The sequence below is a fragment of the Oncorhynchus keta genome, chromosome 28, assembly GCF_023373465.1.
Source record: "Oncorhynchus keta strain PuntledgeMale-10-30-2019 chromosome 28, Oket_V2, whole genome shotgun sequence".
Lineage (NCBI taxonomy): Eukaryota > Metazoa > Chordata > Actinopteri > Salmoniformes > Salmonidae > Oncorhynchus > Oncorhynchus keta.
This window is the reverse complement of record NC_068448.1, coordinates 46,098,622-46,121,882: the sequence shown is the minus strand read 5'-3', so window position 1 is coordinate 46,121,882 and position 23,261 is coordinate 46,098,622. Positions and strand designations below refer to the sequence as shown.

The 23,261-nt window shown below is 40.3% G+C and overlaps 1 protein-coding gene across 2 annotated transcripts in view; it reads right to left on the bottom strand.

The window, feature by feature from the left end:
- The window catches only part of LOC118361489 (vacuolar protein sorting-associated protein 41 homolog), a 29,796-nt gene extending 7,298 nt beyond the window's left edge, over positions 1-22,498 (bottom strand). Inside the window, exons 1-13 of one of the 2 annotated variants that reach the window (XM_035741466.2) lie at positions 22,278-22,498; positions 10,564-10,602; positions 8,745-8,852; positions 6,896-6,973; positions 6,721-6,795; positions 5,536-5,598; positions 5,306-5,371; positions 3,594-3,713; positions 3,156-3,369; positions 2,935-3,032; positions 1,228-1,357; positions 976-1,091; positions 778-834 (exon numbers count right to left, since the gene is read on the bottom strand). In XM_035741466.2, coding sequence (XP_035597359.1) covers positions 778-834; positions 976-1,091; positions 1,228-1,357; positions 2,935-3,032; positions 3,156-3,369; positions 3,594-3,713; positions 5,306-5,371; positions 5,536-5,598; positions 6,721-6,795; positions 6,896-6,973; positions 8,745-8,852; positions 10,564-10,602; positions 22,278-22,295 — 1,182 coding nt within the window. In that variant the 5' untranslated portion in view covers positions 22,296-22,498. Of the gene's footprint in view, positions 1-777; positions 835-975; positions 1,092-1,227; positions 1,358-2,934; positions 3,033-3,155; positions 3,370-3,593; positions 3,714-5,305; positions 5,372-5,535; positions 5,599-6,720; positions 6,796-6,895; positions 6,974-8,744; positions 8,853-10,563; positions 10,603-11,741; positions 13,684-22,277 lie in introns of those variants that run through there. The other variant, XM_035741467.2, reaches the window with a different exon arrangement.
- Positions 22,499-23,261: the final 763 nt, after the last annotated feature.

Sequence of the window (23,261 nt, the reverse complement as noted above, 5' to 3'; positions counted from 1 at the left end):
GGGGGGGACTATGTACAAAAAGTGTACTAATTTCAAAACAGTTCACCCATATGGATAAAAATACACTCAAATTAAAGCTGACAGTCTGCACTTTAACCAATACTATGAGCTCACTATGGTAAACGCAAATAGTATTTAAGTACTACAGGTTGAATACTCTGGTCAGATGCTACTTGGGTTCAACCCATTAAGTAAATGGGTGAAACACAGTAAAAAGTACTGCATTGACTGGCTCCCAAAGTTGTTTTTTTAAACCCATAAAATGCTTGTAAGTAAGTTAGGACATGGTTTGAATTTTTTTTAAATAAAATATATATAAATATATATTTTTTTTAAAGAGGTCTAGCCTTCCATCCAAGGAACAACGACATTCCAGAAAGAGCAATACAAACTGTTCATAATCATTAGGCCAGGAAAGACATTTTAAAATGTAACCCGATTATTTTAGTAAGAAAAAAAGAGAGCCAATGAGGCTTCTTTCACTGCAGCACAGTGAGAAAGGAGAAGATGGTTTGTAGCTAGTGTGTGTGAGACATTAGAGAATCTGTATGAGGGGACAGGCGCACAGGCGATGTGTCCTCTGCAGTTTAAGGTTAGCAGTAGGTATGGTCGGGTGTCAAAGGTAATATTCATACTGTTACTTTGCTGAAGTGGGTTGGGATTTGGTCAAATACATACATGTAGGTAAAATAGGAGTAGGAATAACACATGAACAGCAAGGAATTGCACTATTCTGGGAAGGAATAGCACTTGACATGTCCAATGCCTATACAGTACCTGGACTTCATGGCGTTTAATGTTCTTGAAGCTGATCTCGGCAGCCATCAGAGCTTCCTGTGAGAGAGAAAATACGTTTTGGTAACACGGTAACAGCCGACAGTTATAATGCATTAGTACTGAACACAGATGATATATCGCAGCAAAATACGGAGTTCCCACATGAAGTCTGCTTGATTGGACGATTATAACACCAACCTCATACTTCTTCTTGTCCAGCAGCCAGTCAATGTGGTCATCTTGGTCTCTCTCTTTGGCCACCACAATGTCTTTAGGGCTGATGATGTAGTAGAGGGATTCTCCCTCGGAATGTTCTGTTGACACATGAGAATGCTGGAATGATCTTTAGTACATGATATATCCTGCACAGTAGTTTATAGTAGCTAGAATCATCTGTAAATACACAGTGTCACTGAGTAGTGTTTGCCGGGGCTTTTCTGATTGGCTTACCCAGTCGGTAGTCTCGACACTCGTTCTCCTGGAAGTTGCGGACGGTCAGAGCATCTGATGAGATTTCCTCATAGCCCTCTGGAAGAGGCTGGATGATGTCCAGACAAGGCCGCGCTCGGAACTCCTCCTCCTGATCTCACACACACAGACAAATGGTATACAAAGTGCCTTCAGAAAGTATTCACACCAAACTTTATTTTTTATTACAAAGTGGGATTGAAATGGATTTGTTATTTTTTGTTAACGATCTACTCATAAATAACATTTAAAAAATGTTATTTATGAAAAATAAAAACCGAATATATCCTGATTAGAAGAGCATTCACCCGAGTCAATATTAGAAACGCCTTTGGCAATCACTGCGATTACAGATGAGAGTTTTTGGGGGCAAGTCTCTAAATAGTTTTGCACACCTGGATTGTACAATATTTGCCATTCTTTTTTACATTTTATTCTTCAAGTACTGTCAAGTTAGTTGTTGATAATAGCTAGACAGCCATTTTCAAGTCAAGCCGACTTAAGTCAAAACAGTAGCTCAGGAGCATTCAATTACGTCTTGGTAAGCAACTTCAGTTTAGATTTGGCCTTGTGTTTAAGGTTTTGTCTTGCTGAAAGGTGGATTTGTCTTCCAGCATTCAGAACCAGGTTTTTCCTCTAGGAGTTTTCCTGTGCTTAGCTCTTTTACATTTATTTTTATCCTAAAAATCTCCCTTCTCCTTGCAGATGATAAGCATACCCGTAATATTATGCAGCCACCACCGTGCTTGACAATATGCCACAAACATAACGCTTTGTATTCAAGACAAAAAGTACATTTCTTTGCCATTTTTTTTGCAGTATTACTTAAGTGTTGCAAACAGGATGCATATTTTATTTTCACTCTGTCATTTAAGTTAGTATTGTGGAATAACTACCATGTTGTTGATCCATCCTCAATTCTCATATCACAATCATTAAACTCTAAAATCACCATTGGCCTCATGTTGAAATCCCTGAGCGGTTTCCTTCCTCTCCGGTAACTGAGTTAGGAAGGGGATGCATGTATTGATAGACCATCCAAAGTATATTTATAACTTAACCATGCTCAAAAGGACATTCACTGTCTGCTTTATTTTTTTAAATTTTTTTAGACATCTACCAATCAGTGCTCTTCTTTGCAAGGCATTGGAAAACCTCCCTGGTCTTTGTGGCTGAATCGGTGCTTGAAATTCTCTACTCGATTGAAGGACCTTATAGAAACAGATAATTGTATGTGTGGGATACAGAGGTGGGGTAGTCATTAAAACGTCATGTTAACCATTTTTATGGAATACAGAATGTGTCCATGCAACTTATTATGTGATATTTACTCCTGAACTTACTTAGGGCAGCCATAACAATGGTGACGAATACTTGACTGAAGACATTTCAGCTTTTCATTAAAAACATTTTTTAAATGTTTTCACTTTGACATTATGTGGTGTTGTGTGTAGAACAGTGACAAAATCTCACATTTGAATCCATTTTACATTCAGGCTGTAACACAACAAAATGTGGAAAAGGTCAAATGGGTGTGAATACTTTTACTTCAGACAAACGCACACACGCACGCAGACAGACAGACATAAACACACACATACAGACAATATCAACATTTAAATACCATGGCTGTGACCGCTTAAGCCATTCCATCATGCAACATATCTACTGTTTCTAACCAAACATTACCATGTGATCAGAGTTCTCCTTCACAAAGTACAGGGTGACCAGCTGGTCTGCTAGAGGCGCCAGGCCACTGATGAAGAACTCTGTTTCAAACGCAGACACTACAAGAGAAAATAAACCCACATTACTACAACTCCAAACTAATGCTCTTACCCCCACATTATATTACATTAAAAGTTCCACAAAACATTTTTGTTATCTAACAATACACTACATGTTCTCACCAATTTCCACATAACGGCTAGGAAGGTCTCTCAACTCTGTGTGGCCCCTCTCCTTCACAACACAGATCTTAATAGAGGAGCCCCAACCGATGATGAGGGTGGAGTTGTCTTTCCAGCACAGACTGCAGGGGTACATATCAGGCCGCAGACTGACGTTATCCCGCAGGACGTTGGTGATTCGCTGTTTGGTGCTGATGTCATAAATCTTCACCCCCTGGAAGAGACCAAGACAAACAGAGCATGTTCACTATGTGTACGTCCAATGCACTAATCTATGTAAGTTGACATGCTATAAGATGCAATAAAAATCCTAACATATACAATAAAGTAAATCATCATCACAATGATTAAATATATAAATATAAATTAAAACCACAAACGAAACGTCGTGTTTCTTGTTGCCACGTATCTGCAGCTTTGACGGTTCTCCTTACTTACCATATTGTTGGCCCAGGCGATGAGATTGGCCCTCCATTGGACGTTAGTGATGGTGCCCTCCCCCTCGTGCAGAGTGGACGTCTTCCAGCGGTTCAGCCAGTTCTTCTCGTACAGCAGCAGCTTGGGAAGGCAACATTTAAATAAAAAAAACACATCAGAATCACGTGTGTCACCAATGATATCCAAATCAGCACCAGTTTCAAAAACAGACAAACAATCGTGTCCTTGGAGCGGTGGTTTGTGGTTCTGTATTTCCACCACCAGAGGGCAGTAGAGCACAGGGACAGGAGGGTCGACTGCTGTGTCAGTGGGCCACCCAGAGCAGGAGGATTGTGTTTCACTTTATCATAAATGTTAAGTAAACAGACACTGTGTTTTCCAACTTACTTCAAGTCAGTGAGCAGACATGATCCATCTTCACATGATTCAACTAGCCTATCAGTGTGTGTGACATGATGTGACAAAAGAAGTGGAAGGAAAAACTACAGATTGCATTAAAGATGTGGTCTTTGAAACACAGATCACCTTCATAAAAAAAGACTGGCAAAATCAATTCCTGATTAGTTCAGTAGGTTTGACAGACAAAGCCTTCACCATATTTCTCAAAATCTCTTTGATTCTCGCCAATGGCTTTGAGACAATGATGGCTGTAGTCACACTTTCCAGGCATTATGTAGACGGCGGAGGCGTCACCTCAAAGGCCATATACATAAAAAGCCTTTCAGGCCCTTTAAAAACATCTCTCAGTGTCATACAGATGCATGTACAATACCACATAGGTATTATGTTCTGGGGAGTGAGATGAGAGAGATAGAGCCCCGGCCTCTCTAATTCAAAAAAAAAAGTCTGAAAATGTTAACAGTTCTCTCCAAAGAGAGGATATAACACTGGCAGAACTGTGGAGAAAGAATTGAATTGCCTTTGACAGGATGTGGCTCCAGTTGAGGCTTATTGATTTTCATCACAGGGCGCTTTATGGAGGGTCTTGAGAACAGGGAGAGGAAAGAAATCAGTACCAATTGAAAGAAAATGGTTACACTAACAATGAGCGTTTCCTTAGAAAAGAAAGGTGGATTGGATGATTCCAGAAGCTCTTTCTCACCAGTGCTGTAGATATGTATACATCTTGTTTTGTCTCTCTCCAATGGTCATTGAAATACAGTACTGTATAGATTTTCAGTCTATTTTAATCATTTATACTAAGTGATGCTGCAGACTGCAGCTTTTGTAACTCAAAAGGGAACATTAATACCTAATATATATCAAGTATTTTTTCTGAGTCTGAGACAAATTAGAGGAAACTGCTGTGTGCCTGCCTGTCCAGGACCCTAAGACTATGGGCCTTCCTGATAATGACATCTATTTGGTGTGCTTGTGAAGCATTGCCTTTCAAACACTGTTGAGCGAGCAGCACTTTGTGAAAATGGGCCGTTCTCCCCGGAGTGCACTCCAGAAGAGAGACAGGGGAAAGTAAGAGCCTTTCACACCACCCAGCAAAGGCCTACAGTGTGTGTGCACAGCCATCAGCCAAGCACAAGGGAGGAGGAGGCTCACAAGAACAAAATCTAAATGAATTCATTTTGAAAAACAAATGGCTAATATTCTATCCACATTAGCTAACACTCAACAGTTTTCAACTACACTGCTAACACAGTTGAGATGGCTATATAGTGTAATCACATTGGGGGGAAAAAAATACCTTTCAATCTCACCTTGTTGCCTCCGGTGACAAATTGTTTGTAGTTTGAACTGCTGAACCGAGGGTGTAACGCCACCACCTGGAGAACATGGCAAGTGGATCCATTTAGAACGCATCAAGTTTAGAAGCAATGATGGGGCCTATCTTGAGATGCACTGAATATATTAGTATACCACCTCGTACATATACTCTCAACGAAAAGTATGAAGTTAAAAGAAGTACATGCATTTGACATCAGCTTACTTTGACAGGACAGTCAAAGTTCTCATGGAAGCCCTCCCTCGTGTAGAGTCCAAACACTTGAACCTGCAATAGAGAAAGTGTTGAATGTCAGTATCGAAAAATATATCTGTACTGTGTTTGCAGCTGTTTCTGAGGCACTCTTGTGTATGCAGGGGGAGTTTTGGACAGCAAGACTGATTGGATCACTGCTACCCTTCCACTGGGTCACCAATTAGTGGCCAGGTTGAATCTCTGAACCCTCTGGTGCTGTGATACGAGCATCCTAATCTTTGGTTTTACCACAGCCGCAGTTACTGTAGTTACAGCAATACCTTATGTAACAATTACACTGTACCACAGCCTGACTGTCTGAGAGTCAAAAAAGAACAAAAAGAAAGTTTCAAAAAGAAACATCACGCCCTTTTCACTCTCCATTTTCAATCCCATCGATGATTCAGGATTATTTGAATGGCATACTGAATTGGCCGAGGAAGGACAACTGCAGCGGCGTCGATTTTAATTGTCAACGCCACTTTCTGTGCGACAAGATCTTGTTTCGCCGCTGGAGTGCAAGCGAGGAGGCGATATCAAGAGAGCATATCTGGACTGCAGGATCCATGAAGCATGGTAATAATGATCAGGAGAGGAGTGATAACAAGAAGGTAGAGAGCACTGAGAGGGTATCCATAGAGACCTGATGACTGACAGCCAGGCAGACAGATGGATGGGAGAGTCTTTCCCCTTAGAACATGAGCATGAACATGTGCTTGTTCAAAACCCTATACATTCGTAGATTTATGAAAGTAAACAGGTATGAGGAAGATAAAGCTTCTGGTTTGTAAAACTTCTATGAGTACTGGGGCAAATTCCCTTTCTCCAGGCAACAAGTTCCATTCAATTCTAAATATGAACAAGAATGTCCTTTGCTTTTGGCATTGATGAAATGAGTTCAACACATTGTATAATTTCATGGTAAATGCAAAGTGATGTTCAATGTATTACACAGAATACCTTGCCACTTAATGGAGATCTAGGCTACATTCCAAATTGCACCCTATTCCCTAATTGAATCAACGTTGTTTCCACGTAATTTCCATGAATTTACGTTGAACTAATGTGGAACAGACGTTGAATTGACATCTGTGCCCAGTGGAGTGTCACCCGTTCTGTACGGCCACCAGTTTCGGAGCAGATAGATGATCTCACCTTGCCGTCCTCAGAGCAGATCCCCATATGCTCTCCACTCTCATCCAGACTGATCTGGTTGATCTTCACTGGACTCTGAGGAGAGACCACAACCACAACAACAACAACATTGACACAGAATGACTGGGAACGTTCTGAGAGCAGGTGATTACTTGGAATTGAGTTGAGTACTTACAATTTCAAACTTCTGAGTGAGATTTCCTTGGATGTCCAGAAGGAAAACCTTCCCAAAGTGAGTGCCCAGTGCAAGGAACTGAAATGGAATGAACCTGAGATTAATCTTTAGGACAATTCAAAATGTTTAGCAAAAACGTGTACTACTGGTGAAAGCTGAGGCAAGAGGATTAAAAAGGCACTATGTCTAGCATAGCTGGGGAAGGCGAGTAGTGGGGTGGAATCAGTGGGCTCTGGGGCAAAAACTGTGAAATTACAGAGGGTGCGAAAAAACCCTGTTTATTAAAGCAGACAGTGTGAAATGGTATTTTGTCTCTCAAATTAAAACGCTTAAACATAATAAATGTGCTGTACATCTGGCTTCTCCTCGCGTCGCCAGCAACCCAACCACCGCCTCTCGTGCCCACCGTAAAGCTATTATTTTCTACAGAGCAGCAACTGGTTTCCCACGTTTCCTGCTTCTGTACAGTATGTGAGTGTGTTGAAGTGTGAGTGAGTGAGTGAGTGAGTGAGTGAGTGAGTGAGTGAGTGAGTGAGTGAGTGAAAAAGAGAGAGAGAGAAAAAGAGAGAGAGAGAAAAAGAGAGAGAGAGAAAAAGAGAGAGAGAGAAAAAGAGAGAGAGAGAAAAAGAGAGAGAGAGAAAAAGAGAGAGAGAGAAAAAGAGAGAGAGAGAAAAAGAGAGAGAGAGAAAAAGAGAGAGAGAGAAAAAGAAAAGAGAGAGAGAGAGAGAGAAAGAAAGAGAGAGAGAGAGAAAAAAGAGAGAGAGAGAGAGAAAAAAGAGAGAGAGAGAGAAAAAAGAGAGAGAGAGAGAAAAAGAGAGAGAGAAAAAGAGAGAGAGAGAGAGAGAGAGAGAGAGAGAATGTGTAGGTCCGCTGGGACAAGAAATTATCAAAACTGGGAGGCTTTTTGGCATTAGATTAAGTGTGCGTTCTTCCACACAGGCCCAGCTCGAGCCCCTCCCCCTAATCCCTCTCCCCTTCCTCCCCTGTGTGTGCGGTGAGCCCACCATGCTTCAGTGCAGCCTATAATGAAATGCTTATATTTACAGGCACAGCTGAGCATGTCAGACAGAGCCCCTGCAATCTCCCCAAATAAAATACCCCAAAATAAATAAATAAAAGGGGTCAACCTTGCGAGGCGGAGTGACTTTTAAAAAGGATTTATTAGAATGGAATTGTTCAAATTAAATTCCGATTCAGGCACTGAAAATATGAGGGAACATCAGGCAATGCGGAGTGTTGGTGGTTTTAAAGGTGGTGGGGGTTGGCTGGGTCGGGGGTTTGTGTCACAGTACAGGTAGCATAGCTGGCAGGTGGTACACAAGCACAAAAACACCGGCAAGAAGGGAAGTCGGGTAAAATGTGGAATTGCACAGGAATCTGCACCGCAATGTCTCTCACTCTGGCAGGATTGCTTTTTTTATAGGATCAAAGAGAGGAGAGAAAGAAAAAAAATAAGTGAAAATCAATAGTGGTTAATAAAACATCAGGTGAGCAGACATAACCAGGTATGACTCGTCCTCTGCCCAGACGTGCATGAGTGCACTCGGTGCCATAACGATTAGCCATCCAGCTCAGAGATGGCCCGCTGAAAAACAGAAACGTTCAAAAAGAGAACAGGGGAGCAAAAAGCTATAAGAAACGGAAATAAGAAAGGGATAAAGAAAATGGCCGGCAGCGGCTGATGTGTACCTCCCTGAGTGAAAGGGATGAGTGGAGGGTGAGAAAGAAATGGCCTGCCTCTCCAAAGAGAATGCTAACCGACATTGAATATATCAAACGTGCGTAAACAAAGACATTTGAAATCTAGTGTAGTTTAGACTGAAAATCTCTGGTAGGTTAGGACCTGTACCTTATCATGGACAGTCATACAGCTGGCAGCATCCTTTTGGAGAATCTCAGTCACCCCATTGGCCAGTCGCTCATACTTCAGCTTAGGCTCCTCCTCGCTGTCCTCTTCCTAGTTTGAAAGAGGATCCAGTTAAAACAATCCAGCATAATGAATCTATAATACACAGAATATTACACTGGCACAGATTCATGCATTAACCTTGCTGATAGGGAATCTGAATTTGGTATTGAAATTCCCTATCAGCAAGGTAGAAAATTCAATACAAAAATTCCATAGAAAATTCCCTTTCACTATCAGCAAGGTAAATGTTTCTAGATACACAAATAAATGTCCAAGGCCAGTCCACTCTCCATCTGTAACCAGATCATCCTTCCTCTCTACTGGCTGTGCCACAGGGTCCCAGATACATAAATTGATTACAACCCTCCTAGGAACCCCAAGCATGTGCGCTGCTGCCATATTCTCCTGTGGTACATTTGCGGTCACAGCCTGAATATTCCCCATAACCCAGTTTATAACCAATGCTGCATAGACTGTGGCCGTATATATGGTGCATCAACACAAAACAAAGACTGCTATTATAAGCACTATGTGAGAAGGTGGTGGGGGGTTCAAGAATGTGTGGAAAGAATGTCATTTACAAGAACCATCCTTTCCCACTTTACACCAGTATGTCTATTTCCTGTTTATTCCCTTTTGAAATTTCTAATGCATGGGCGTTTGTCACAGTTTTACAAAGCTATAACACAGAACAAACACATTTACACCCCATAGAAGGTCTACAGGCACCATTTTTCATATGTTTGTTAGGGTGGTAAATTTCCTTTTTGTTAGACTTATGAGACTTTGCCACAACACCCCATTTCAATTCATATATATTCATATAGGCTAAATGTCTAGTAGGGCATGCTAAAATCAAGGGTCTGATCAGAAAGTCATTTTACAACAGCCCATGGGGGACACAATCAAGTGAAAGTGAATCTGTCTAAAGAGCATGAACCAAGGGACTGGTGGGAGTATGTAACTTGGTTCCGATCTAGCCATTCTGGCAAAGCCTTCGGCACACAGGCTACACTCTCACTTCATTCATCAAGTCGGTCTACTGACAACCCACTCACGGAGACAGGTGCCTAGCGAATGGGCAAGCTACACCACAATAACTAAATAAGCGGGGGCTTGTAGCGAGTCAGAGGTGGACATACAATCATGCAGTCCCAGGTGCTTGTTTACCTGTGAGTGTTAGTGTGCCGAGAGGATTCTGTTTGTGGACTGGTGATAGGGGGCAGGCAGACTTTTCATTTACTGGTGAAGATTTCCTTTCTCCATTCGGGAATGGTTTTTCTTTGGGGAGTAGGGGGTGGAATTGCTCAATGTACTGGCTATTCCTTACATTTCATTCTCTGTATCATTTAAAGACAGGCTGCTCCTCACCCTCTCTAGCAGTCTGACATGCTATATTTTATTTAGTGATTCCCAGACGCACAGTTACAGGAGCTGGATAATACAAACATATGCAGAATCAAAAGGTGTGGTGCAACAGTGTACTTCACAACTGCGTGCGTCTCTGACATGGTCAGACATTTTATCTTCTGCTGTTAACCCAGATGATTTTCACAACATCTGTAAAATTACATAATAACATGTGTCTAAATCTACTTAGTTTTTGCTGGAAAAAAAAAGTTGTTTGTTTACAGGTGGGAAGAGAATAAATTCACAGACAGCACATACATTTTCTACAATTACTTCAGCCTAAATTAATCAAAATGTTCCACTTTTTATTTTAGAGGGCCATATACATAGTTGGCACACAATATCTTACCTCAGAGTCATCTGTGGATTCGTCACTTGGTTTTCTTCCCTAGAAGACATACAATCATGCTTATTAAAAGACAAGAGAGATCTAAAGCAAAAATGACATTACATTATGGATGCAATGTTTGCTTTAAGACCAGTTTGGTTTGAGTTTTACTTGGATAATTATCTGTCAAACTCAACTCCACGATGTACTTCACATCAACAGAGTTGAGCGGAGACGAGAGTGGGCGGAGTGTACCTCCGACGACATCGAGTCCCTCTCAGTCGATACGAGGAAACAGTCGGTGGTTTTATTTTATTATCGTTTTATTAAAAAGTATGGATTTCAGCAAACAAAGGAAGGCACACAACAGAGGGCAAACATGGGTAGGCTACACGGTAAGGGTTTAAAAAGGCAACTGCACTTCCTGACTGGCTTGGTTTTAGATTTGGTTCATTAAGGGCAATTCCGACACTTTTCAACCTCAAATTCATCATTTCCAGCACCAAACCAGTGTCTACATACAGATAACTGCCAAAATAAAGGAAATACCAACACAAATGGTCTTAATATAGATTCTATAAGTGTCTCGAACTCTATTGAAGGGATGCGTCACCAATCTTCCGCAAGAAATCACATCATTTGGTATTTTGTTGATGGTGGTAGAAAACGCTGTCTCAGGCGCCGCTCCAGAATCTCCCCTAAATATTCAATTGGGTTGAAATCTGGTGAATGAGACGGCCAAGGCATATCGTTTACATAGTTTTCATGCTCAAACCATTCAGTGCCCTGTGGATGGGGGCATTGTCCTCCTATGGGGACATGGCCCTGTGGATGGGGACATGGCCCTGTGGATGGGGACATGGCCCTGTGGATGGGGACATGTCATTGGCCACAGATAAAATGAAGGTGAAATCCAGTTATATGTACAGTAGCTTTGAACTGATCATCTCAACATCTTCCTTTCAAAGTCTTAGCTAGAAGTAATCATCATGAATAAAGTTGACAATCTACTGGAAAAGCCTTTTTAATCCTTGTCATATGAAGAGAAATAATGAAGAGAAATTGAAGATAAAATGTATCGGTGCTCATTGGCCATTGGACATGAAAATTACACAACAAGTTGGATATCGCAAATTCAACAATGAGTTGTTTTGAAGGAATCAATGGCTAACTGCAAGCATTGCAAAGCAAACACTAACCTGCTATTCAATGGAGTGGCTGTGTGTTTTCTCCCCCCAAGTTCCCACCATGAATCCAGAGAATGCCAGACCTTGATAACAAAACTTGCCCACAAAGGAACGCTGCGTCGCCTTCACAAGGCGAGTCCAAACATGTATTGCATGCTGCTGCATAAATAATGAAATATACAAGGGAGATACAGTTGAAGTCAGAAGTTTACATACACTTAGGTTGGAGTCATTAAAACTTGTTTTTCAACCACTTCACAAATTTTCATGTTAACAAACTATAGTTTTGGCAAGTTGGTTAGGACATCTACTTTGTGCATGACAAGTAATTTTTCCAACAATTATTTACAGACAGATTATTTCACTTATAATTCCCTGCATCATAATTCCAGTAGGTCAGAAATGTACATACACTAAGTTGACTGTGCCTTCAAACAGCTTGATAAATTCCAGAAAATGTCATGGCTTTAGCAGCTTCTGATAGGCTAATTAACACAATTGGAGGTGTACCTTTGTATGTATTTCAAGGCCTACCTTCAAACTCAGTGCCTCTTTGCTTGACATCATGGGAAAATCAAAAGGAATCAGCCTAGACCTCAGAAAACAAAATTGGAGACCTTCACAAGTCTGGTTCACCCTTGGGAGGAATTTCCAAACGCCTGAAGGTACCATGTTCATCTGTGTATGCAAGTATAAACACCATGGGAAAACGCAGCCGTCATACCACTCAGGAAGGAGACGCATTCTGTCTCCTAGAGATGAACATACTTTGGTGCAAAAAGTGCAAATCAATTCCAGAACAACAAAGGACCTTGTGAAGATGCTGGTGGAAACTGGTACAAAAGTATCTATATCCACAGTAAAACGAGTCCTTTATTGACATAACCTGAAAGGACGCTCAGCGAGGAAGATGCCACTACTACAAAACCGCCATAAAAAAGCCAGACTACGGTTTGCAACTGCACATGGGGACAAAAATTGTACTTGTTGGAGAAATGTCCTCTGGTCTGATGAAACAAAAATAGAACTGTTTGGCCATAATGGCCATCGTTATGTTTGCAGGAAAAAGGGGGAGGCTTGCAAGCCAAAGAACATCATCCCAACCGTGAAGCACAGGGGTGGCAGCAGTATGTTGTGGGGGTGCTTTGCTGAAGGAGGGACTGGTGCACTTCACAAAATAGATGGCATCATGAGGAAGCAACATCTCAGGACATCAGTCAGGAAGTTAAAGCTTGGTCGCAAATGGGGCTTCCAAATGGACAATGACCCCAAGCATACTTCCAAAGTTGTGGCAAAATTGCTTAAGGACAACAAAGTCAAGGTATTGGAGTGGCCATCACAAAGCCCTGACCTCATCCTATAGAACATTTGTGGGCAGAACTGAAAAACTGTGAGCGAGCAAAGAGGCTTACACCAGCTCTGTCAGGAGGAAATGGGCCAAAGTTCACACATCTTATTAAGCTTGTGGAAGGCTAAATGTCAGGAATTGTTGAACACTGAGTTTAAATGTATTTGGCTATGGTGTATGCAAACTTCCGACTTAAACTGTATGTATGCTGTAGCTAAGAAATGTAACACTAAGCGTGTTGTGAAATAAGCAGTTAGTAGGCCATGTGCCTCACCCTAATCATTTGGTCTATTTTCACCAACGCGGTATTGTAAACACATTGTTCGTGGCCGGTGTGTGCTTGTTTGCCAACTTTTTTTGGACAGCTTTGACAGTGCTACTGATCGTAGTGGTGGAACTTGGCTTGCACGTGCAAATTCAGCACACACAACATTCTATAATAGAAATGTGTTATTTGACGTGTCAAGTTAAAAGCTGATTTAACTTGTCAAATAGTGTTGTATGACGTGTATCTTTTTTGACACGCAAAGACCCAAACGGTGTTCAATGCGCCTCACCCTAATAATTTGGTATATTTTCACCTCTTAATTTTGCCTACTGTTCTTACTTCGTGGTGCACATGTAGCCTATAAGCTGTTTTAGAGAAATATAATCATCAACTATTGTTAGAGCTCTCATATGCCCCTTTTATTTATCCTACGGTTCTGACTTGTTGTACAGAGAGTACACTAGGAACGGCCCATAATCGGAATTCTGTCGCTGTTAATTTCAAAAGTGCTGAATAAATAGTTATGACTACCTTCTGTTGGGACAGCTTTATGTAGACCCTAACAGTTTGTGGGCACCGTTTGTCACCATTATAGTGCAATTAATGTATTGTTAAGTGTTGCGTAGTGGCATGCATCCCACATTTTTTTCTCCTTTGGACCCACCAAGATTTACATGCTTAGCGTGCCGCGGCAAATTTTCTTCACGGTAGACAAACATACCAATTTTAGCATGTAAATCTTGGTGGGGCAAACTCCACATTTTTTTTAGATGCATGCCAGCAAAGCCACTGCACAACACTAAACAATACATGAATTGCCGTAAAACGGTGACAAACGGTGCCCACAAACTGTTAGGGCCTACATAAAGCTGTCCAAACAGCAGCTTTCCTTTCAGCACCATGGAGTGAATCCTTACCAACGCTACACCTGGTTATTAGCAGAGCCTTGTCTGGCAGCGAAACAGTTCATTAAGCCTCATTTACAACCTTTTTAAAAACCATAGCTGATATGGCAGACTTGCTTAAACAAATGTGGTTTCTACTGACTCCTTGTGGATTTGGGTAAGTCGATAAGAGCCGCATTCTCCTCTTGATTCTAGCCATCCCGGATCCGGGATCGTGAATACAGCCTATTCATGAAAATCGCAAAATGAAATGAAATAAATATGCTAGTTCTCAAGCTTAGCCTTTTGTTAACAACACTGTCATCTCAGATTTTCAAAATATGCTTTTCAACCAAAGCAAAACAAGCATTTGTGTAAGATTATTGATAGCTAGCGTAGCAATTAGCATAGCATTTAGCGTAGCATTTAGCGTAGCATTCAGCATGCAACGTTTTCACAAAAACAAGAAAAGCATTCAAATAAAATCATTTACCTTTGAAGAACTTCAGATGTTTTCAATGAGGAGACTCTCAGATAGCAAATGTTCAGTTTTTACAAAAATATTATTTGTGTAGGACAAATCGCTCCGTTTTGTTCATCACGTTTGGCTACGAAAAAAAACCTGTATCCAGGAGTGTAATTCTCTAGGCAAGCTGATTAGCATAACGCAATGTTAACTATTCATGAAAATCGAAAATGAAATGAAATAAATATATTTGCTCTCAAGCTTATTAGCCTTTTGTTAACAACACTGTCAGCTCAGATTTTCAAAAAATGCTTTTGAACCATAGCTAAACAAGCATTTGTGTAAGAGTATTGATAGCCTAGCATAGCATTTAGCCTAGCATTCAGCATGCAACGTTTTCACAAAAACAAGAAAAGCATTCAAATAAAATCATTTACCTTTGAAGAACTTCAGATGTTTTCAATGAGGAGACTCTCAGATAGCAAATGTTCAGTTTTTAAAAAAATATTATTTGTGTAGGACAAATCGCTCCATTTTCTTCATCACGTTTGGGTAAGAAAAAAAACTAAAATTAAGTCATTAAAATGCGAACTTTTTTCCAAATTAACTCCATAATATCGACAGAAACATGGCAAACGTTGTTTAGAATCAATCCTCAAGGTGTTTTTCACATATCTATTCGATGATAAGTCATTCGTGGCAGTTTAGTTAATCCTCTGAAGAAATGGAACACGCATGGACCTGGAGATTACGCAATAATTTCGACGCAGGACACCGGGCGGACACCTGGTAAATGTAGTCTCTTATGGTCAATCTTCCAATGATATGCCTACAAATACGTCACAATGCTGCAGACACCTTGGGGAAACGACAGAAAGGGCAGGCTCATTCCTGGCGCATTCACAGCCATATAAGGAGACATTGGAACACAGCGCCTTCAGAATCTGGGGCATTTCCTGTATGAAACTTCATCTTGGTTTCACCTGTAGCATTAGTTCTGGGGCACTCACAGATAATATCTTTGCAGTTTTGGAAACGTCAAGAGTTTTTTCTATCCAAAGCTGTCAATTACATGCATAGTCGAGCATCTTTTCATGACAAAATATCTTGTTTAAAACGGGAACGGTTTTTATCCAAAAATTAAAAGAGCGCCCCCTATCTCGAAGAAGTTTTAAATAACGAACGCCAAATTAGTTTTTACTTTTGAACCATACAAACATTATTACATTTATGTTCAGCAAAATCATAACGTTCAATCTTATATCATTAACACTTAGCTCTAAGTATAAGCAAGTGCAAGTGCAAGCAAACAAACTGCGGCGAGGTAGGCCTATTCGTTCAGCACTTTCAAAATGGAAACCAAGAGAAATTCTGATTGATTCTAGTTCAGATACATTCATCAAGATGTTGAGGCCTTAACTCCTACGTCACCACACACACACACACAGAGACCTATGTGGTCAAAAAAGGAAGGAACATACAATCATGAGTATCCACTTTTCTATACCAAAGCACATTCAGCGCATTGCGCAAACAAAACAACTCTCGCAATATCAACTGGAATTACATGGGTCTTTTACTGAACTGTTTGTTGAAAACAAACGTACAGAGACAGAATTCCTGACATGGGCCGTTCTTACAGTATTCTTCCCTGTACACCAAGTCAGAACCATAGGATAAATAAAGGGGGCATATAAGCAGACAGTGAAAGCTCTTAAAATATAAAATGATGACATTTATATTAAACAGGCTATAGACTACATGTGCACCACCACAGAACAGTAGGCTAAGTTCTGAGGGGGAAAGGGACCAAATGATTAGGGTGAGGCACATGGGCTACTAATAGCTTACTACACAACATACACTTAGTATTACTTTCTTAGCTACAGTATACATATCTCCCTGGCATAGTACATAATTCATACAGCAGTCTACAAGACATTTTGGACTGTTGTGCTGTGCTCCCTTGAACAGGAAGGTGGAGGGTGGTCCTTCTTGTGGGCAAATTTGTCAAAGTCTGGCATTCTGTGGATTTATGGTGCTTTCAAGTAGAGGTCGACCGATTATGATTTTTCAACGCCGATACGGATTATTGGAGGACCAAAAAAGGCAGATACCGATTAATCTAACTATTTTTTGTTTATTTATTTGTAATAATGACAGTTACAACAATACTGAATGAAAACTTATTTTAACTTAATATAATACATCGATAAAATCAATTTATCCTCAAATAATGAAACATGTTCCATTTGGTTTAAATAATGCAAAAACAAAGTGTTGGAGAAGAAAGTAAAAGTACAATATGTGCCATGTAAGAAAGCTAACGTTTAAGTTCCTTGCTCAGAACATATGAAAGCTGGTGGTTCCTTTTAACATGAGTCCTCAATATTCCCAGAAGTTTTAGGTTGTAGTTATTATAGGAATTCTAGGACTATTTCTCTCTATACCGTTCGTATTTCATTAACCTTTGACTATTGGATGTTCTTATAGGCACTTTAGTATTGCCAGTGTAACAGTATAGCTTCCGTCCATCTCCTCGCTACAACCTGGGCTCAAACCAGGAACACAACGACAACAGCCACCCTCGAAGCAGCGTTACCCATCGCTCCACAAAAGCCGCGGCCCTTGCAGAGGGGAACAACCACTCCAAGTCTCAGAGCGAGTGACGTTAGAAACGCTATTAGCGCACACCCCGCTAACTAGCTAGCCATTACACATCGGTTACACGAGCCTAATCTCGGGAGTTGATAGGTTTGAAGTCATAAACAGCTGCTGTCAAACGCACGAAAGTGCTGTTTGAATGAATGCTTACGAGCCTGCTGCTGCCTACCATCGCTCAGTCAGACTGCTCTATCAAATCATAGACTTAGTTATAACATGATAACACACAGAAATACGAGCCTTAGGTCATTAATATGGTCGAATCCGGAAACTATCATTTTGAAAACAAAACGTTTATTCTTTCAGTGAAATACGGAACCGTTACGTATTTTATCTAACATGTGGCATCAATAAGTCTAAATATTCCTGTTACGTTGCACAATCTTCAATGTTATGTCATAATTATATAATTACGTACAATTCTGGCAAATTAGGCAGCCCAAACGGTTGCATATACACTGACTGCATGCAATGAACGCAAGAGAAGCGACAATTTCACCTGGTTAATATTGCCTGCTAACCTGGATTTCATTTAGCTAAATATGCAGGTTTAAAAATTATATACTTATGTGTATTGATTTTAAGAAAGGCATTGATGTTTATGTTTAGGTACACATTGGAGCAACGATACGCACCGCATCGATTATATGCAACGCAGGACACGCTAGATAATATCTAGTAATATCATCAACCATATGTAGTTAACTAGTGATTATGATTGATTGGTTGTTTTTTATAAGATAAGTTTAATGCTAGCTAGCAACTTAACTTCGCTTACTGCATTCGTGTAACAGGCAGTCTCCTCGTGGAGTGCAATGAGGCAGGTGGTTAGAGCATTGGACTAGTTAACTGTAAGGTTGCAAGATTGGATCCCCCGAGCTGAGAAGGTAAAATTCTGTCGTTCTGCCCCTGAACGAGGCAGTTAACCCACCATTCCTAGGCAGTCATTGAAAGTAAGAATGTGTTCTTAACTGACTTTCCTAAGTTAAATAAAGATGAAATAAAAAGGTGTAAAAAAAAAACATTGATTTCTGATTATTATGAAAACTTGAAAAATCGGCCCTAATTAAATCGGCCATTCCGATTAATCGGTTGACCTCTACCTTCAAGATGGGAACTCTGAAAAAACAAGGTTGAATCATGACATTAGTGATCTTCAGGTCAGAGCTGATCTCTGAGATTTCCCAGTTTCCAGTTGTTTTGAACACTGCAGAAGTCATACTGGACTGACAGCATGGCCAGGGTATTCAACCATTTCTGGCCCATGGTGTTACGTGTGAATATTTATCCTTTAAGCCTGGAAAAGAGACCCATTCAGACAGATGTTTTAAATCCTTAAACCCAGACATGGACCACACACCCTCTCCACCGAATAGCAGGCAGGGGAAGCAAAACAGTGATTGCTTTGCAACGCCTGCCGTTAGCCACTGATTTTTTCCAAAGCACTCATTGCTGAATTTGCAATTTCCCACTTGTGATTTTACATTATTTTATCTGTGGCCAATGACCTTGAGCCTTCTTGGATGGGCACTACAAATGTAAATCTATGGCAATGTTTTAATTGTTTTTTTAATTGCAAACTGTGACACAAATGAATGACAACATAACATGCAAAACAGGCAACAGCTCTGCCCCAGGTGCGCGGAAGACGCGTCACCACTGCAAGCATAGGCACAATTTCTTCAGAATAACCCAGGGTATGGCGCCAAGCAATTTTATGATATCGAAATGTGAAGTGCACATTTGGACTCACTAGTGTTTGGCTTGCTGGTATGACAAAGCAGTATTTATTATATTCCTCAACATCTCGTATTTCAAAATACATAGAGTCCTCTTAATATACAGCATTTCCTTCACTGAATGTGCTAAAGCTGCCCATTTAGTGGGAGGGATGAGCGCAACTTCTTGTCGGGCGCAGTGTTCAAGTTCAGAACGACTGTCAGTCAAAACCCATACAGCACTGTGAAGTGCAGAGCCTGAGCTCATATATAGCATGTTACTGTACAGCCACTGTGTTCCAATTTAGCCATTTATCAGTGCCCAAATCTGCCATTTTCAACCTGTATGGTATGAGTGTAAAGGGTTACATCACCAAAAGTTGGAGCTATTGACCTTTTAAAATAATGTCCCATGTACATTGTGCAATTTACTTATGGTCTCTTATTAACCCTATGTTGCCAGTGAATGTTACACCAAATTCACCTTGGGCATTATTATCGGGCTAAATGCAGGTGCACTGCGAATTGGTGATTACTTGGGCGCTGACAGTTGTGGGCATGTGGGCAGGATTTAAATTAATCCAACCCACAGAAAACTGTGGCTACCTCCATTCCGTGACACACCATTTTTTCCTATCATCTCGCAAATCTCCGTTTTGGACGAGACTGACTTTATGCCCAAAATTATCCTGTTTACACTTTGTAGTCAATTTTGACACTAGAATACATGTTTGACTCATATCAATGCCACATAGGTCAAATGAGAAATGACGTTTTAGGGGCAGTACCTCTAGAATTTAAAAAAATGTAAGTATCAACTGCAAAGTGAATCAAAGGAGTCTGAGATTTCTTTCAAAAACTAGTCTTCTCTCAACTCCGTGGAGGAGTTGAGGTACTTGGCTAACAGGGGCTTATTCCTTAGGCCTATTCTGGTGAAAGCATTTCTTAAAACGGAAACAATGCCCCCGTGCACAAAGCGAGGTCCAAAAATAAATGGTTTGTCGAGATTGGTGTGGAAGAACTTGACCGACCTGCACAAAGCCCTGACCTCAACCCCATTGAACACCTTTGGGATGAATTGGAAAGCCGACTGCAAGCCAGGCATTAATCACCCAACATCAGTGCCCGACCTCAATAATGCTCGTGGCTGAATGGAAGAAAGTCCCTGCAGCAATGTCCCAACATCAAGTGGAAAGCCTTCCCAGATGAGTAGAGGCTGTTATAATCAGCAAAGGGCAGGACCAACTCCATATTTCCCATGATTTTGGAATGAGATGTTCAACAAGCAGGTGTCCACATATTTTTGGTAATGTAGTGTACATAAACAAAATCAAACAAGATCCTATAAAGATACCAGGAGTATCTTAAGGAACAAAAAGAAAGATACCTCAAGAGAAAAGAAAGTGGTACACTGAAATCCACCAGCAAGAAAAAAGGGAAAAAAGGAGGCAATGGAAAATAAACAAAAAAACAGAAGATCAACTTTCCAGAAAAGAGTGGTTATGGTGTCATACCTGTCAAGGAACACACCGCCACACTCACCTGAAGTCTTACAGCTACACAATGATGACCTACCCACCCCTCAAATCATTCCACTTCTATGTGATTGTTGAATTATTACAGTCTGTGGGCCAAAACAGAGGCAGACAAAGCACAACCTTCTACGTTAACCTGCACAGCACCACAGCCATCTCCTAGCGCAATTACAGCCCATTTCGGACATACATGAGGGACTGATTGGAAAGTGGTGTGTTGTGAAATATGATTTATATATGACCCTTACCCTGATATTATACAAGATGTTGATGCAGAAAGCTACGCTCTAATCAAGACGATGAGTTGTGTGGGAGACAACCGATTATTTTGGCCAATGAGAGAGGACATTGTATGGTACCAACCAGAAAATGTGTTTGGGCTTGTCCCTGAGCCTTGATAGCACAGTCTGGGAGGAAATTTGCTCTCTCGTTAAGCAATAGAGGGTATTAAGGGCAAAATCTAATATTGAGTGAGCACACACCTATCTCACGAGTCCGACTTAATAGACTGCAACCAGTGAACAATCATTTGTTTATTGTCAACCAGTGTTTCCAACTATGTATTTCTGCCTAATGCATTGAATCCCAAAATTGTGAGGTTTGAATGGCCTGCTCTAGATCTTCAACGAAATTAAACATATACAACTGTGACATAAAAAATATTTAATGGTATTTTCATCAGTTGTTTATATTATATGTCATTCCCACCACGCTCACATTACCACAACACTAAGTCATTACCATCACTGTACATTTTTGAGGAAAAGGTGTACTAAATTACAATTGATATTGATGTTTCCCATATGTGAACGTGTTGTTAAGACGAGTCCTAAAATAATGTAAAATATTACAGTTTTGATGTGGTAAATACATGTTTCTGAGTATCATCAAGGCATATATGGATATCTAGACATGATGAATTCATATAATTATGAAAACTTCCCAAAAAATAAATAACGTGAAATGTTATATAAAATATCTTGGGCACAATTTCTGTAATTACCTTTTCAACTAAAATAGGAATATTTATGACGTGTGGTACTGACATTTCCCCTCCGGGATTTGGGGAAACCGATCAAAACCTTTATATTTTTAAATAGTGTGGTCTCAGACACGATTAGATCTGGTTTCCAGACAGAGTGAAGAAAATATTCTGCTAGATATAAAGCAGTTTAAAGAGGTTTCATTTTCAAAAAAATCTAAATAAAATAAAAGTGCGCAAACCATAAATGCCGAAAATAAGGTCCGTGGTGAAGGGTTCTCGATAATCTTCATCAGCTAACATCACTTTGTGAATTTTTTTGAATTGATGAAACAAAAACACAAAGGGCTTATCTAATAGAACAAAAATACATAACCTCAGGCCTTATTTTCGACGTTTATTCCAAAGCCCTATTCTTTCCCCCATTTTTCAAACGGGGTGCCTAAAGAAACAGAGGTAACTTATTTCCGGGTTTTAGGACTACAAGCTGGCGTTATACGAATAACTAGCAAAATACTGTTGTCTTTCTTTAAATTTTTCAGCAACGCACTGTCTTCATCACATGCTAGGTTACAAATGCAAATAAATCATTTTAATGTTAGAATCATATCCTAGAAAAGCCAATGCACGAAGATAAAGTCAATTGATTTGATTGCAAAACAGATGAGTTAGGCTACGCTTACCTTCTCTACTTCTGCCATGATGATTGAGATTGGAAGCGATAACAGAACAGCGTTCTATTTTCAACTATCCATTGGTGACTTCAAATAGTTAGCTAGCTAATGGTACGCAAAGGAAACTAAAGGAATTCACTGAATTCTCCAGATATCAAAACGGTTTCTTCTTGACAAACGCACTATGCAAGTCATGTAAAATCACATGACAGAAACGTGTGGCATTATGGGTCTTTGAGGTTTTCTTGTCAAATGGACTGCACCAAAGAGGATCTATTATTTTGCCAAGATGGTCGACTGAGCGCTCTACTAATGGAAATACAATGCGAGAGAAGGCAGGATCAGGTGGGAACATTCTAGCCAGTTATATTTTTTGCAGCAGACATATCACACTCATTATAACGTAAGCATTATGAAACTTATAAAATAATCCTCACCTATAAAATAGCAATTCACCTTGACCAAATTCGACACTCGCTCATTGTCCCAATGACTGTATGTATGCATTGTCCCCTTAAGCATTAGAGCTGCAATATGTAACTTTTTTGGCGACCTGACCACATTCACATAGATATTATGTGTTATAGATCTGTTATTATCATTGAACGCAAGTCTAAGCAGCAGTAGAGCTGTTCTATGTGCATTATTTCTATGTTTGCCATTTTTAAGTTTCGTTTTTCCCTGCTTTTTCGGTTTTATGCCAGCTTCAAACAGAGGACAATACTCTTGGTAATGAAAAGTATATTTCACAGTATTTAGATGGTACAATGATTCGCTACACTATGCGTGCTTGTTTTGTGACATAAATTGAAATGAGGCAAACTATTAGCATTTTAGCAACCAGGAAATGGAGGAGCGATTTCTGCACAGTGCGTCTTTAAGCAGACCAAGTCGACCCTTTCACTTCGGCCTCTACCTCTGTGACTGCACCCAAAGATGATCTACAGTGTATAATTCGCCTCTGCAGAATCCATTCCTGCTGCTGCTATAATA